Source organism: Rhamphochromis sp. 'chilingali' (genome assembly GCF_963969265.1).
Source record: "Rhamphochromis sp. 'chilingali' genome assembly, chromosome: 5".
Classification (NCBI taxonomy): domain Eukaryota; kingdom Metazoa; phylum Chordata; class Actinopteri; order Cichliformes; family Cichlidae; genus Rhamphochromis; species Rhamphochromis sp. 'chilingali'.
In genome coordinates this window covers 24,484,304-24,497,391 of record NC_137932.1, presented here as the reverse complement: position 1 = coordinate 24,497,391, position 13,088 = coordinate 24,484,304, and the positions used below count along the sequence as shown (strand labels likewise).

General features: G+C 41.8%; 1 protein-coding gene across 1 annotated transcript; it reads left to right on the top strand.

The window, feature by feature from the left end:
• The first annotated feature begins 909 nt into the window (after nucleotides 1–909).
• ndufaf7 (NADH:ubiquinone oxidoreductase complex assembly factor 7) lies at nucleotides 910–12,353 on the top strand. The gene is made up of 10 exons (XM_080882971.1): nucleotides 910–1,283; nucleotides 1,399–1,559; nucleotides 1,921–2,001; nucleotides 4,935–5,045; nucleotides 5,146–5,359; nucleotides 6,283–6,341; nucleotides 6,875–6,988; nucleotides 9,118–9,261; nucleotides 10,963–11,136; nucleotides 11,616–12,353. The coding sequence occupies exons 1-10, from the start codon at nucleotides 1,205–1,207 to the stop codon at nucleotides 11,838–11,840; spliced, it is 1,362 nt and encodes a 453-aa protein (XP_080739097.1). The 5' UTR covers nucleotides 910–1,204; the 3' UTR covers nucleotides 11,841–12,353.
• The last annotated feature ends 735 nt before the right edge of the window (nucleotides 12,354–13,088 follow it).

The following is a 13,088-nucleotide window of genomic DNA, read 5'->3' as shown; positions in this document are numbered from 1 at the left end:
ACGGAAGAAACCTTTAAAATGTGACAATTTTCAGGCAAGTTCTGGTCTCCCAGAGAAGCATCCCTTCTAAGTTCGTTTACGGACCTTTATTTGAAATGAACCTCAGATATAAGATATAAAACAGACAGCGTCGGTTTTTATTTTTATATTTTTGTAGTCATATATGACTGAGGTGTGATGTCGATACTTGGCCAAAGATTTTTGGCGGCATTTCCGGCCAATATGGCAACACGCACGCTTTACTTTTTTTTTTTTTTAGATTGATTCGTTACATAAAAACAAATAAATCTAAATGATATGTTTTACACAAATAACTAAGGTAAATTATGTTGATGAGCACGCTAAAAAAATATTAAATCAAATATTAAAAACGAGTCCCCTACGTAACCGTCTGTCCTCCAATCACAGCGTTTGTTGTCCGTCTGAAGCGTCAAGATGCTGTTTTAAAACACGATATCAAAGGAAATGGAGAAAGATCTTTCAAAATAAAATGTCAATGACTATTAATGGGAAAGAATCCATTTATTGAAAGCTACTTTCCACAATGGACTTAAAAAAATCTAACGGGACACTGAAGGGCAGGTGTTGGCTTAATGTGCTCTGGAATAAACAGAGACAAATTCACAGAGACTGAAGATTAAGAAAGAAGAAAGATGTATCGCTGTGGTTTTCATGTCGTGCAGAATGTATCAAGTTTATAGGCATGAACATAATTCAGATACATTAGAAAGATGTAGGCCGATTTATACTATTACTGTATCATTTCTTTATTGTTTTATTGCTGCTTTGGGTTTTCGTACAATAATTTATATTTACTGTATATCTTTAATCACTCGTTGAGATTCATTTTCTTTAAGTTTTATTTTGACACTTAACCGGATGGTATCTCTATTACTGCGACGAGCTTAGCGTTAGCATGTGTTGCTTTAACGCTTTTGCACGGGGACGGTGCAGCGTTTGACCTGCGGTAACTTACACACGGATATCCATAAACGCATTCAGACGTTTTTATCTTGTGTACCAGGAGATGAAACGTCGCCTCCGACGGCAGGTTTCTGTTGTTTTTGTATCCTTAAAAACAACAGAAACCTCGTAGTTGAAGCTAACCGGCTAGCCGCTGTGCTGTCAAAGAGCAGAGAGTCCCTCCATGTGGTTAAAGTAATATCCAGTAATGAGGTGGTTCTGTTCTTTCCTGTGAAGCAGAATGAGGGCTCTTCTCTGTGTTAAAGCACAGCAGCTGCTCAGCAGAGGTTTTATCCACCCTGTCAGGCCGGCAGCAGCAGGTGAGAGGTCAATCCAGATAATAAATTCAAATTCAATTAATAGTTTATTAGTGTAGATAAACATGGGGACGGTATGAGATTTTAAATGTATGAATTGAATGTTTCTGTGTGACAGTGCGATGGCAAGCAGCCCCTTCCAAACTCTTCTGCAGCTCTGCACCTGATGGAAACAACAAACCACCCTCCATGCTGCGCCACCTGACCTCTAAAATAAAAGCCACGGGGCCGATCCCTGTGGCAGAGTACATGAGGGAGGTGCTCACCAACCCTGTGACGGTACAGAATGATTAACTCCACCTTAAGTGTGTGCCAGAGTACCACTTGCAGGTCATGGATCAGAATTCAAAAGCAAAGCTTTTGTTCACTTTTGAATCCTCTGACTTTACTATAACAAATTTAAATAACCCTTATTTCTGTCTTTCTGGGCCTTAGTTCAGTCTCTCAGGTCATCCTCTGTCTGTAACAAACTTAAACTCAAATTATGAACACCCAGACCTCACAGTCATTCCTGTGGTCTGAACTCTCTGGGGCTTTGTGGTAACCACCAATCCAATGATAGTGTTAGCATGTAAAAGCAGCTGCTGGTTTTCCTGTTTTTAGTGAGTATCTTTTCCTTGTTTGTTTTCCCCCTTCTCAGGGTTATTATGTGAGGAACAACATGCTGGGACCTGAAGGAGATTTCATCACTTCACCAGAAATCAGCCAGATCTTTGGAGAGGTGAGGCTGGAAAAACCCCTCAAACTTTCAGTTTCATTCCACATGATGTTTCCACTCAGCCGGCCTCTGATATACACTGTTCACATCAGGTAAACGTGTCTTTGATCGGCCTTCGTCGGTCATTTTACTGTTAGCGGTTGACACATACTTCATCAATAGTAAATATTAGGGGTGCAGCGATATTCGTATCGATATTGAACCGTTCGATACAGTGCTTTCGGTTCGGTACGCATATGTATCGAACAATACAACATTTGTAATTTATTTTATAAATTTTCCTTCTGACGATGCTGTCTGTGTTGAGCGCTCAGTGAATCTGTGTTCGACTACTCCGCCTAGGCTGCACTGTCGAGCGCAGATCCACTGAGCGCTCAACACAGACAGCATAGTCAGAAGGAAGAGCGCAGGGCAAGCTAGCGAGACAGAAGTTAAGCTCTACTTGCAACAGGCAAATTGAACCTCATTCAGATCTGGCGTTTGGAATTATTTTGGTTTTCATGTGACGTATGACCCTGAAGGTAAGCGAGTCATGGACTAAAGTAAAACAGTATGTTGGATGTGCCATGCAATGCTCAATTACATTGGTGTGAACTAGTGTGTTAGCGCAGTTAGCTCGTTAACGTGTTGGCCGTCTAGCCCCATGCACGGAGCGATCGGCGGTAGCTCGTTAACGGAGATTTGCCGTGTTGTGGCGTTAAGGTCATTTCAACGAGATTAACCTGAAAGCACTAGTGGGAACACAACGAATATGACTGCACATTTACGCCGACATCATCCTAGTGCAAAGACAAGTGGAAGCAGACAAAAAAAAAGCAAGCATGCTTTTTTAGTCGAGTCATTTAGACAGCTGTTAGCACATGATTCTCCTTATGCTGCTGAGAATATAGCCCAGAAGAAGCGGATAGTATAGCTTTTATTTTGGAAAGAGCCATTTCTCTGTAATAAACTCTCTTTTCCAAAGATGAGTGATTCCTCAATCAGATACAGGGCTTGCAATATCGCTAGCCCGACGTCCTGGAGCTAGCGATTTTTTTCAGTCGGGCTACCAAAATCTATCTCTGCCCTGCCCGTCGGGCTATTGTAGGAAAAATATATGTCAATGCTTTTGCATTCTTTCAGAAATGTAGCTGGGTAATTATGTCATTGGCATCGGTGAGCCACTGTCAATATGTGACATATTGAAGTCGCGTTTGAATTTGCGCTTGTTTTTTTGCTTTCACTTTGCAATCGTGTGAACTGTGTATAGAGAGCGACAGCACTGATCTGTGAGTGATGATAATTTGTGCACCAATTCCTCTGACATCGTCTTATTAATCGTTAGCTTACTATGCAAACATGACAAGTGAAATCTCCCGCAGCAAGCTTAAACATGTGAGAGGTTGATCGCGCAGAGAATCGCTGAGCTTATGTGAGTGAGCGTGTAAAAGCATTTCAGTTCTGCTGAGCCAAATAAGACAGGTCAGGGTGAAGAAGTGACAGCCAAAGAAAAGCTTACCACAAAACGGAGAAGTTATGACAAATCAGACTATAAGGCAAAAAGAAAGTGCAGCTTTATGGTTTCATGGACAAAAGAATTTCTGTGGCTGCAATATGACGAGCTAAATAACCAGGGCTGCACATAAGTGGTCTGCAGGTGCGCATTCGCTGTCAAAATAAAAAACACGCACAAGGGTTAGGGTTAAATTTAAAAACTGTACTTTTGAGTTAAAATATATATTTATAATTTTAATAAATGACAAATTAAAAATGCATGAACATTTTTTTTGTATCGAAAAAATATCGAACCGTGACACCAAAGTATCGAACCGAACCGAACCGTGAATTTTGTGTATCGTTGCACCCCTAGTAAATATGTTCCAAAATATTTTCAATTAAAAATTAAAATAGGCCCATTAAAAATTATTATTAATTGGTTTTCAGTTGTTGTGCGTGCTGGGGAGAATAACAGGATGGTCCTGTGTCATAGATATCATGATATGATGCTTTTATATCATGTAAAAAAAAAATTATAGCGGTATTTGCAAGTATGGTATAAAATGACGCAGCCCTGTTCTCACGGCACGTGGGATCAGCTTCTAGGTCAAATGCTGATAGATGACGATAAATTCCTGCTTCATTGGTGCTCCGATCGTGTCAGAGCTGGTCACAGTTTGTGGGCTTCTGCTTGTCCTCTTGCTTTTTGAGGAATGAACAAAACTAAAAACGTACTTAAAAAACGAGATCTTCCAGCAATCCAGGAGTCACACGGAAAAAGTGATGCCTCAGAGGCTCAAAGAGTTTGGAACTGAGATTGTGGCTTCAAACACCTATGGTCGGTCAATGCATTTTCTTAGCACAGAGGCTAAGTGAATACAGTTTGTGAATACAGACTTTCAGTATGAATGCATATGATGACTATGAATGTATAATAAAATACATACATACTTTATTTTAAAAAAAATTTGGATAAATCACAGGCAGTGTGGTTTTAAAGAAGTTTTTTTGTGAGTTTTCCTTTGTTTAAACCCTGGAATACGATAAGTATGATGTGATCAGGACAAGAAGACAGATGAGTAAGACACCTTACAGTGAGGGCTTTTGTGTTTTTTCATGCTGCTTGAAATCAGTGTTCATGTGCAGTAAAAAAAAAGTTCCTTTTGCATAAAGTTCAGCTGTTTAATGTCACAGACCTGGTGATCCAGGTATGAAGCTCTCTGCACCGTGTTGTGTCTGTATTGTGCTGTTGCACTGTTTGTTTGCCATTTTCACACACTTGCACTTTATGCGGTCCTGTCTCTACTGTTATGTGTAGCACCATGGTCTTCACTGTGTACTGTACTGCTACATATGGTGGAAATGACTTGACTTTCCTTGAAAGCAGCACGTTTAGATTCAGTAAGATAAGAAAACTTTGTGCTTCTCCTGCTGGTTCAAACATGTTTGGTCTCCTCCAGCTGATCGGAGTGTGGATCATCAGTGAGTGGATGGGAGCTGGTCAACCCAAACAGCTGCAGCTGGTTGAGCTCGGACCTGGAAAAGGATCGCTGGCGAGTGACGTCATCAGAGTACGTCAGCCAGGCTTAACGCTTTTCTATGAAAGACTAAAGATTTCACCCCAAAGTGGAAACATCTGTGTCATCAAGTTGCAATTTTTTCTCTCTTCAGGTGTTCAGTCAGTTGCAGTCGGTGCTGGGCGGGGCCTCTGTGTCGCTGCACCTGGTCGAGGTGAGTCCGGCTCTGAGTCTGCTTCAGGCTCAGAATCTGACGGGAAACCGCAGCCAGGAGGCAGACGCAGAAGATGATCTGGTTTACCGTCGCGGAGAAACTGAAGCAGGGCTACCGGTGTCGTGGTACCGCCGGTTAGACGATGTCCCGACAGGTACACCGGAGCAGAAAGCAGGCTGTGGTCGTACTGGTTTATATGGAACAACTCCATGCCACAAAATTAGAGAAGCTGAAGATGTTAGCAGGGTGTTTCCTGGTTAAAGTAAGCACATAAGCACAGTTAGTCCATCTATAGTTTAGGAGTTTGTGTAAAAATGACAAATACCTGAAACTGGTTACCAAAGTCATTGTTTTGTTTTATGAGTGTTTTGGCCATAGACATTTTATGTTTTGAAGCCAGATTTGACAAATGAGGTACACTGCACACTCATCAAACATACCCTACTTTAACATCAACACTAAATTAGACTGTTAATCACACATTAAACCTCGTGTTTTATTCAGTAAGACTTTACTAACACCGAGTCCATAAGGTCATTAGGAAAGCCTCTGCTTGTGCTTCAAATGAAAAGTTGGGTCATTACCTCAGAAATATCTTTACAATAAGAAGCCATTCTGCTACCAGAGGAGTCGCCCTCTGGTGGACAATAAAAAAAATGCAGGTTTGAGGAAGTGTTCCCTGTTTTTATATACAGTTTATGGTTTTGACAGTGAGTATTTTCAGTGCTGAATTGATCTGAGGACATCAGGCTTCAGGCTGATACTGTTACTGTTTCCATTTGAGTTCTTTATGTGTTCGCTTTTAATCTCTATTAAAATATGTTTTTTCACTTCCGGCGCCCCCCGTGCGTGGCAGCCTGTTACAGCAGCTCCACTCATTCTGCGCTTCCTTCTTATCTCCTCTTTACTTTCTCGTAATTTTTTGTAACTAAAGTTTTAGCAGTTAGATTATGTAATTATGGGCTACCGTTTTGTGCTAGTCTTGGTTGTCTTTCTCTGTTTTTATTTAACAAATTTCCCACGTGTGGGACTAATAAAGGTTATCTTATCTTCATTGAGTTTTTCCTCTTCTTCCAGGATTTAGTATCTTTGTCGCTCATGAGTTCTTTGACGCCCTGCCAATTCACAAATTCCAGGTGAGATTTAAAAACACAGTGTGTGAAATATTTATGTAGCAATAAAGCTTTTTCTTTACTGTCATATTAGTCCTTAAAGTCCTCTGTATACTGTGGTCTTGCATTGCATTTGACTACACTGTCATGATTGTTCCTACCACCAGATGGCACCAAATCAAAACACAAGAAGTCCATAAAACTGTGTTTAACGGCTGTATTTGGTGAAAGATAGGCTGTTTATGTGATAGGTTATTTGTGTAATTTAGCAGCAACTGTTCTTTGATTAATTTTTCCGTATCTGAGTTTTAGCAAAGTGAAAATTGGTGAATCTTTGTGTTAACAAGAAAAACCTGTAGCGAAGTCATTATGCTCTGCTTTAAGTTTAAATAAGACCATATGAAAAACAGATTTCATGTCTTGTGCAAAGGTTTCTGAGTGGCTGTTCCTCTGATGTTTGCTGTTGACGCCTGCAGCGCCCTCATAATAAGAACGCCTTTCAGCTGTTTTGTCCACAGAGGCCCATCTAAACATGTCCGTTTCTCTGTTTGGGGCAGAGGACGGAGAAAGGCTGGAGGGAGGTGTTGGTGGACATCGACCCAGAGAAGCCGGACACGCTGAGGTTTGTCGTGGCGCCGGCTCCGACCCTGGCCTCGACGTCGCTCGTGCAGGTCAGTAAATGTAGAGCTTCTGTGTCCAGGAAAGCAAAGCACACATTTATTAACATCTGCTTTTTACAGTTTCCAAATAAAATCTACACTCCTTTATGGTTACCACATCACAGTTTATTAAGGCCTCTCTGGTTCTTGAAACCAGATAAAGTGGCTCATTGTTTGAATTTTAAAAGTTCAGATGACCTCAAAGAGAAATGAATCCCGCCTTTTATTAAGACCCGCTTCTGCCGAGGAAGACGATGACAGTAATAATGATGATGATGTCAGACCTTTGGCAGGATGTTCAAAGTGTCTGAGCTGAGCTGGAGAGGCCAAATCAAGCAGGCTGTGGATGTATAGATGGCATAAATGTGGGCAATAAAAAACCAGATGAGGGCTGTAAAACAAACCTCAGAGAGTCTGTCTGAAGAGTCAATTTCCACAACGTTTAAAAGACTGAAGGACATCAGTTTTTAAAGTGGGTGAAAAAAAATGCTTTGTAAGTTCAGATAAACCTCCAAGGATATAAAAGTCTGGATGTTTGGATTAAAGGGGAATTGTTTCTCCTTTGCACTGTGGAAAATATAAACACTTAAGTAGATGTAGTTTTGGAACAGTTTGAAGTCATGTGCTGGCTGTAAAGGTAAACTGCAGGAGTAATCGTGACTCTTAAGGGAGTATTACTGCTGGAAATGTTCTACAGGACTAGAACTACCCTCCTGAAGGTTCCATTGGTACTTTTGATGGATGCAGCTATCCCGGGTAGGAAGATGTCGAGGACCTTTAGTTGTAAGGCTCTTTTCTTCACTGTGTTAATCAGGTGTGGGGAACTCCAGGCCTCAAGGACCAGTGTCCTGCAGATTTTAGATCTCACCCTGGGTCAACACACCTGAATCAAATGATTAGTTCATTACTAGGCCTCTGGAGAACTTCAAGACATGTTGAGGAGGTCGTTTAGCCATTTGAATCAGCTGGGACACATTTAAAACCTGCAGGACACCGGCACTCGAGGCCTGGAGTTCCCCCACCCGTGGTGTAAATGGTGCGAAAGGTCCTGGTAGTCGTGATGCTCCACGTGGAGGTTGCATAAAATGTGACATATGAAGATCACTAATCTTTGTGCCAGGACCTGACTGACCATCCAACGAACACTAACGTTGTTTCGATGAGTTTACAGTAACCAGACATTTTGTTTGTCCGGGTCAGGAGGTGTAGCGGGTTCGTCAGTCTTTATTTCCTCATTATGGGGCGTCACCCATGCTTGAATGCTGGCTGGTTTGATTGCAACCTGGGAACGATGTCTTGGTTTGCCTTCACAATAGGTGCACATCCCTGTGGGTGGCAAGGGGCTTGGTTCAGCCTTCATGGTGTCATAGCTATGATTATGAATACAAACTGATGAAGCTCATCTGTCGCAGATACAGTCCCCTTAAGATGGTTTGAGGGATCTGCAAGGCAACAGAAAGGAAGAAAAAAATGTCTGTTTACTATTTCTGGCTGATTAACTGACTATAAAAGAAGGGCGTGGCCATCGTAATCTCACCGATTTTTGAAACTCTGTTTCAGCCAGTGTTATTTCTGCGTCTGTAGTGAAGATTCACCTTTTAAATGATCCTTTTCTTGCCTTAAATGATGGATAACTGTACCTGAGGGTTGTTTATGAGGTATCATGGAAAATGTAGGAAGACAAAATGAGAAATTAAGTTCAGCTTTTTTTTAAACAGGAGACGAACTGCTGAATTGAACTCTCCTCACTTGTTCCGATCAAGTTTATCACACTGCATTTGTTTATGGACTGTTTGAAAAAGGGAAAATGTTCAGAGTTCAACAAGACGTCTGTAAGTGTCATTTGTTCCAGTCAAAGAAAAATGAACGCTAAATAAAGCAGAAAAGAAAACATCACATTTGAGAAGCTCGAACTTGAGGAAATTTCAGCTTTTTGATTAATAAATAATTCCAAAAGATGTCCAGTCAACCTTTAAAAGGTGGAAACCTGACCTGTGTGTGTTTACAGTCCAGCCATGTTTTTGTCTCCAGCAGAGATGATAGAGTGAAGCAATGTACTATTAAGTTAGTGTGTGTGTGTGTGTGTGTGTGTGTGTGTGTGTGTGTGTGTGTGTGTGTGTGTGTGTGTGTGTGTGTGTCAGGCAGATGAAAAGCGGGATCATGTGGAAGTGTCTGCAGAGGGCGGGGTCATTGTGCAGCAGCTGGCCCGGCGCATCATAGAGGACGGCGGTGCGGCGCTGATCATCGACTATGGCCACAATGGAACCAAGACGGACACGTTCAGAGTACGACACACACATCAAGCCCGTCTGCTAAAGCTTCCTGTGTCACATATGTTCAAAGTCAGCCAGATAAAAACGTCCAAGTCTGCATATTGTAAAAAATCCTCAGTTACTGCGATGGATTGTGCCAGCGTGAAATGGAACTGTGGGGCACATGTAGGCATCGTACAGTGGGGCGTGTGTGGGGCACGTAGGGCAGCCCTCACCTAGGGTCTGGGCGTACGGTGGGTGGGTGGGTTGGTACACTGCGGGTCCCACTGTGGGCAGCACACAGTGCAGATGTGCCCTACATGTGCAGCTACTGAGTCCCACAGTGAGCAGGGTGGGTCTGCCCACTGTGACCCCACCTGGGCCTCAAGGAGGGATTTTTGGGATGTCATTCACGCTAGTTATAAAATTACTGATACCTGCGAATACAACAGAATGGTAAGACTTATTTTTCTTTCATGTTTGGTAGTTTTTATCCAACTACGCCTAACAACAAGAGGGACTGGCCATAGACTGTACACAAAAGATGGAGGTTACCACCATTTCTAGCTATGTTAGCACGCTTTATCATAAACTGTACAGCTGATACAGATACCTGCTAATTAGTGCTAATTAACATACTAATATCATCCAAGAATTTCATCTTTCAACACAGGTAACCTCGAGAGAGGAAGCAGTCTGCCAGAGTGACCACGCCCCTAACTTTAAGCATTAATGGAGTATAAATGTGAATGAACTGGGAAAAAATCTCCCCTATACAGTTCTTTTGAAGGGTGAAGCTTTCCAGAAGCCAAAACAGGTTTTTTTTTGTAGCAGGCTGTAAACATGTTGGACGTTTTTGTGTATGGGAACTGACTCGTTTTTCAAGACAGCCTCAAGTGGACATTAGAGGAACTGCAGTTTTTGTGCACTTAAATGTTGTAGCCTCAGAAGCTGCTGCTAGGCTGCAACCAAAGATTTTTGTTAATAAACTGAATGCTTTAGTGTTTAAACTGAATTAGTAAGTATGAGTATGCAGTTAATCAACTAATAAACAATCATTTCAGGAATAAAGGTTTAGAGCAGCTCAACGGACCTGCTTATTTTACACAACAGTGGTAAAAACAGGTTGACTTTAATGCAGTCTCTAATACTTCCATCAGTATTTTAGGACCTCATGCACACATTTTGATAGGAACAATTCAGAGTTGGATGTATGTTGAGTCTTTAATTTGTCGTTTTTATTGATCACATACAGTGCACTCCGTGTGTCCTCCAGCTGTCGTGCTTTGTAATTCTTTTGTCTTCGTGAGGACCAGTTTGAGGTTTAGACCTTCATGTGAGCATGTTTTGTTCAGCTCTAGTGGAAGGAAGCAGCTGTAGGAAGCAGAAAGGCTCCTGTGCGTCAGGCAGGGGGAAACCAGGGTCAACCGGCCCGTCGCTCCTCTTCCTCAATTCTTCTTCTGAGGTTGCTAAGATTTCACAGCTTTTTTTTTTTTTTTTTTTTTTTTTTTTTTTTTTTACTGGGTTAGAATCGTTTTAGATGGTTAGAAATAGGTTTAGTTTTAAACCTTTTATTCATGCTGTACTTCTTAAACATCCCCTCATGTAGTTTGAAGGAAAAACTGTGTAAGAAGCCGCTACTTAGCTCAAATTTGCTACTGCCACTGTAAATAAGGTTTTGCGTTGAACCCATCATAGGTTTGCTCATCATTTTGCTCCTTTGCTGTTGGTCAGGGTTTTAAAGGTCACCAGCTTCATGACGTCCTCGCCTCCCCTGGCTCTGCCGACCTCACCGCAGACGTGGATTTCAACTATCTGCGGAGGATGGCGGGAGGAGGCGTGGCCTGTCTGGGCCCCGTCACTCAGAATACGTTCCTGAAGAACATGGGTATTGACACCAGGATGCAGGTGAGTCTTCATCACTGACAGATGCCAATAAAAACAATCAGCATGATTTCTTTTAGTGTCATTTCCTCATTTGGTGGAAATCCAACATCAAAGAGTGTGACTCACTGCTCCTTTTTCTTAGTTTCAGGTTAAAATTTGAATACACAGACCTAGGGTGCATTCCCACCAGGTTTATGCAAAAGTTCATTCACAAGTTTAAAAATATTACAACCTCTGCAGAAAAATGCTGTGCAGGGAAAAACTTTCAGCAGACATATTGTCGCCATTTCTGGGCAGGTGAAGCTGTTAGTTCAGTGAAACTTACTTTGTGACAGAACTAAAAAAATGAGCACAAAGAAAAGTAAAACATCGTATGATTGTAAGATGATCCAAAAACATTTTAGTGTTTCTGAGTGACACGCTGTGGCCCACAGTTAGAAAACCAGGATATCAGACACACAGTATGCCCCGAGGCTTTAACCCCCAGTTGTTCTCCACAGATTCTGCTGAGGAACTGCAGCGACCCGTCCACCAGGAAGCAGCTTATCAGCAGCTACAACATGCTGACCAACCCCGCCAAGATGGGCGAGCGCTTCCATTTCTTCAGCCTGCTGCACCCCAGTCGCCTTGCCAAGCCCCAGAAACCACAGGGGCTAAAGCTTGAGAAGAAGAAGAGCCCGGCACCGCTGCCTGTGGCCGGATTCACCGAGCTCAAGTTCGCCTGAAAGAGACGACTTTGAAATTTTGGCTGCCGGGTCAGTAGTGAGTGTAAACAACTACACTGTCCCAAACTTCTTGAACTGACTGCACCACAAAGCAAACAAAGAGATTTACAGAGCTAAAAACGAGCAGACAGCTGCTTCATCACTTCCTTTAAGCCTGTGTGAAATCCAAAATGGGTGAGTCATTAATTAGATTCACTCCTGTAGAGTCATTATAAAGGAGGAAACTATCCAAAAAGGCCAAAACTGTTCTTTTGTAGCTGTAAACATGTTTGTTTCTGCTGTAAAGTTGAACTTTTTAATATGGAAGTCTATGGGGCCTTTTGGAGAAAGCCTCAAGTGGACATTAGAGGAACTGCAGTTTTTGGCACTTTAACTTGGGGAGTGTGAGAGTTTGGACATTACGAAATGTCTGTTGGTTTAAAAGATCATGTTCTGATGTGTTTTAACAAATATTTAAGGAAAACACATTTTGTAGTTTTATGACCTATAAATAAAAATTTCAAAACATTAAAACATTCGTGGACTGTTCTTGTCAGATTTGTCAGATTATGGACACCAGACACTGAATGACTGGATTAAACTGGATTTAAACTTGATAAACAAATCAGCTCTGTAGTTAAGGGATCTTTTTATCATTTACGGATTTTAGCCAAAGTCAAGTCTTACCTTTGCAGGAACGATCTAGAAAGAGCGGTCCATGCTTTTATTACTTCACAGCTGGACTACTGTAATTCCCTCTATGCTGGCCTAGATCGTTCCTGTCTACATCGCCTTCAACTGGTGCAGAACGCTGCCGCTCGCCTGTTGACCGGTTCAAAAAAAAGAGACCACATCACTCCGGTTCTCTGCTCTCTCCACTGGCTCCCAGTTGCTTTTAGGATTGATTTTAAAATCTTACTGCTGGCTTTTAAGGTTTTAAATGGCACTGCACCTTCTTACCTGTCAGAACTCCTTAGTACTTATCGCCCCAGGAGATCTTTGAGGTCAGCCGATCTGATGCTTTTAGATGTTCCCAGGTATAAATTAAAGACAAAGGGAGAGAGGGCGTTTGCTGTGGCTGCACCCAGACTGTGGAACAGTTTACCTCCTCACGTCAGATTCTCCAAAAGCCTAGAAACTTTTAAAACTGCTCTTAAAACTCACCTCTTTTCATTGGCTTTTAGAAAGGTTTAATTTATTTGTTTATTTTTTATTTGATCAGCGAGGTGTTTTACGAAATTGTGTTCTATTGTATTTTTATCTGTATTT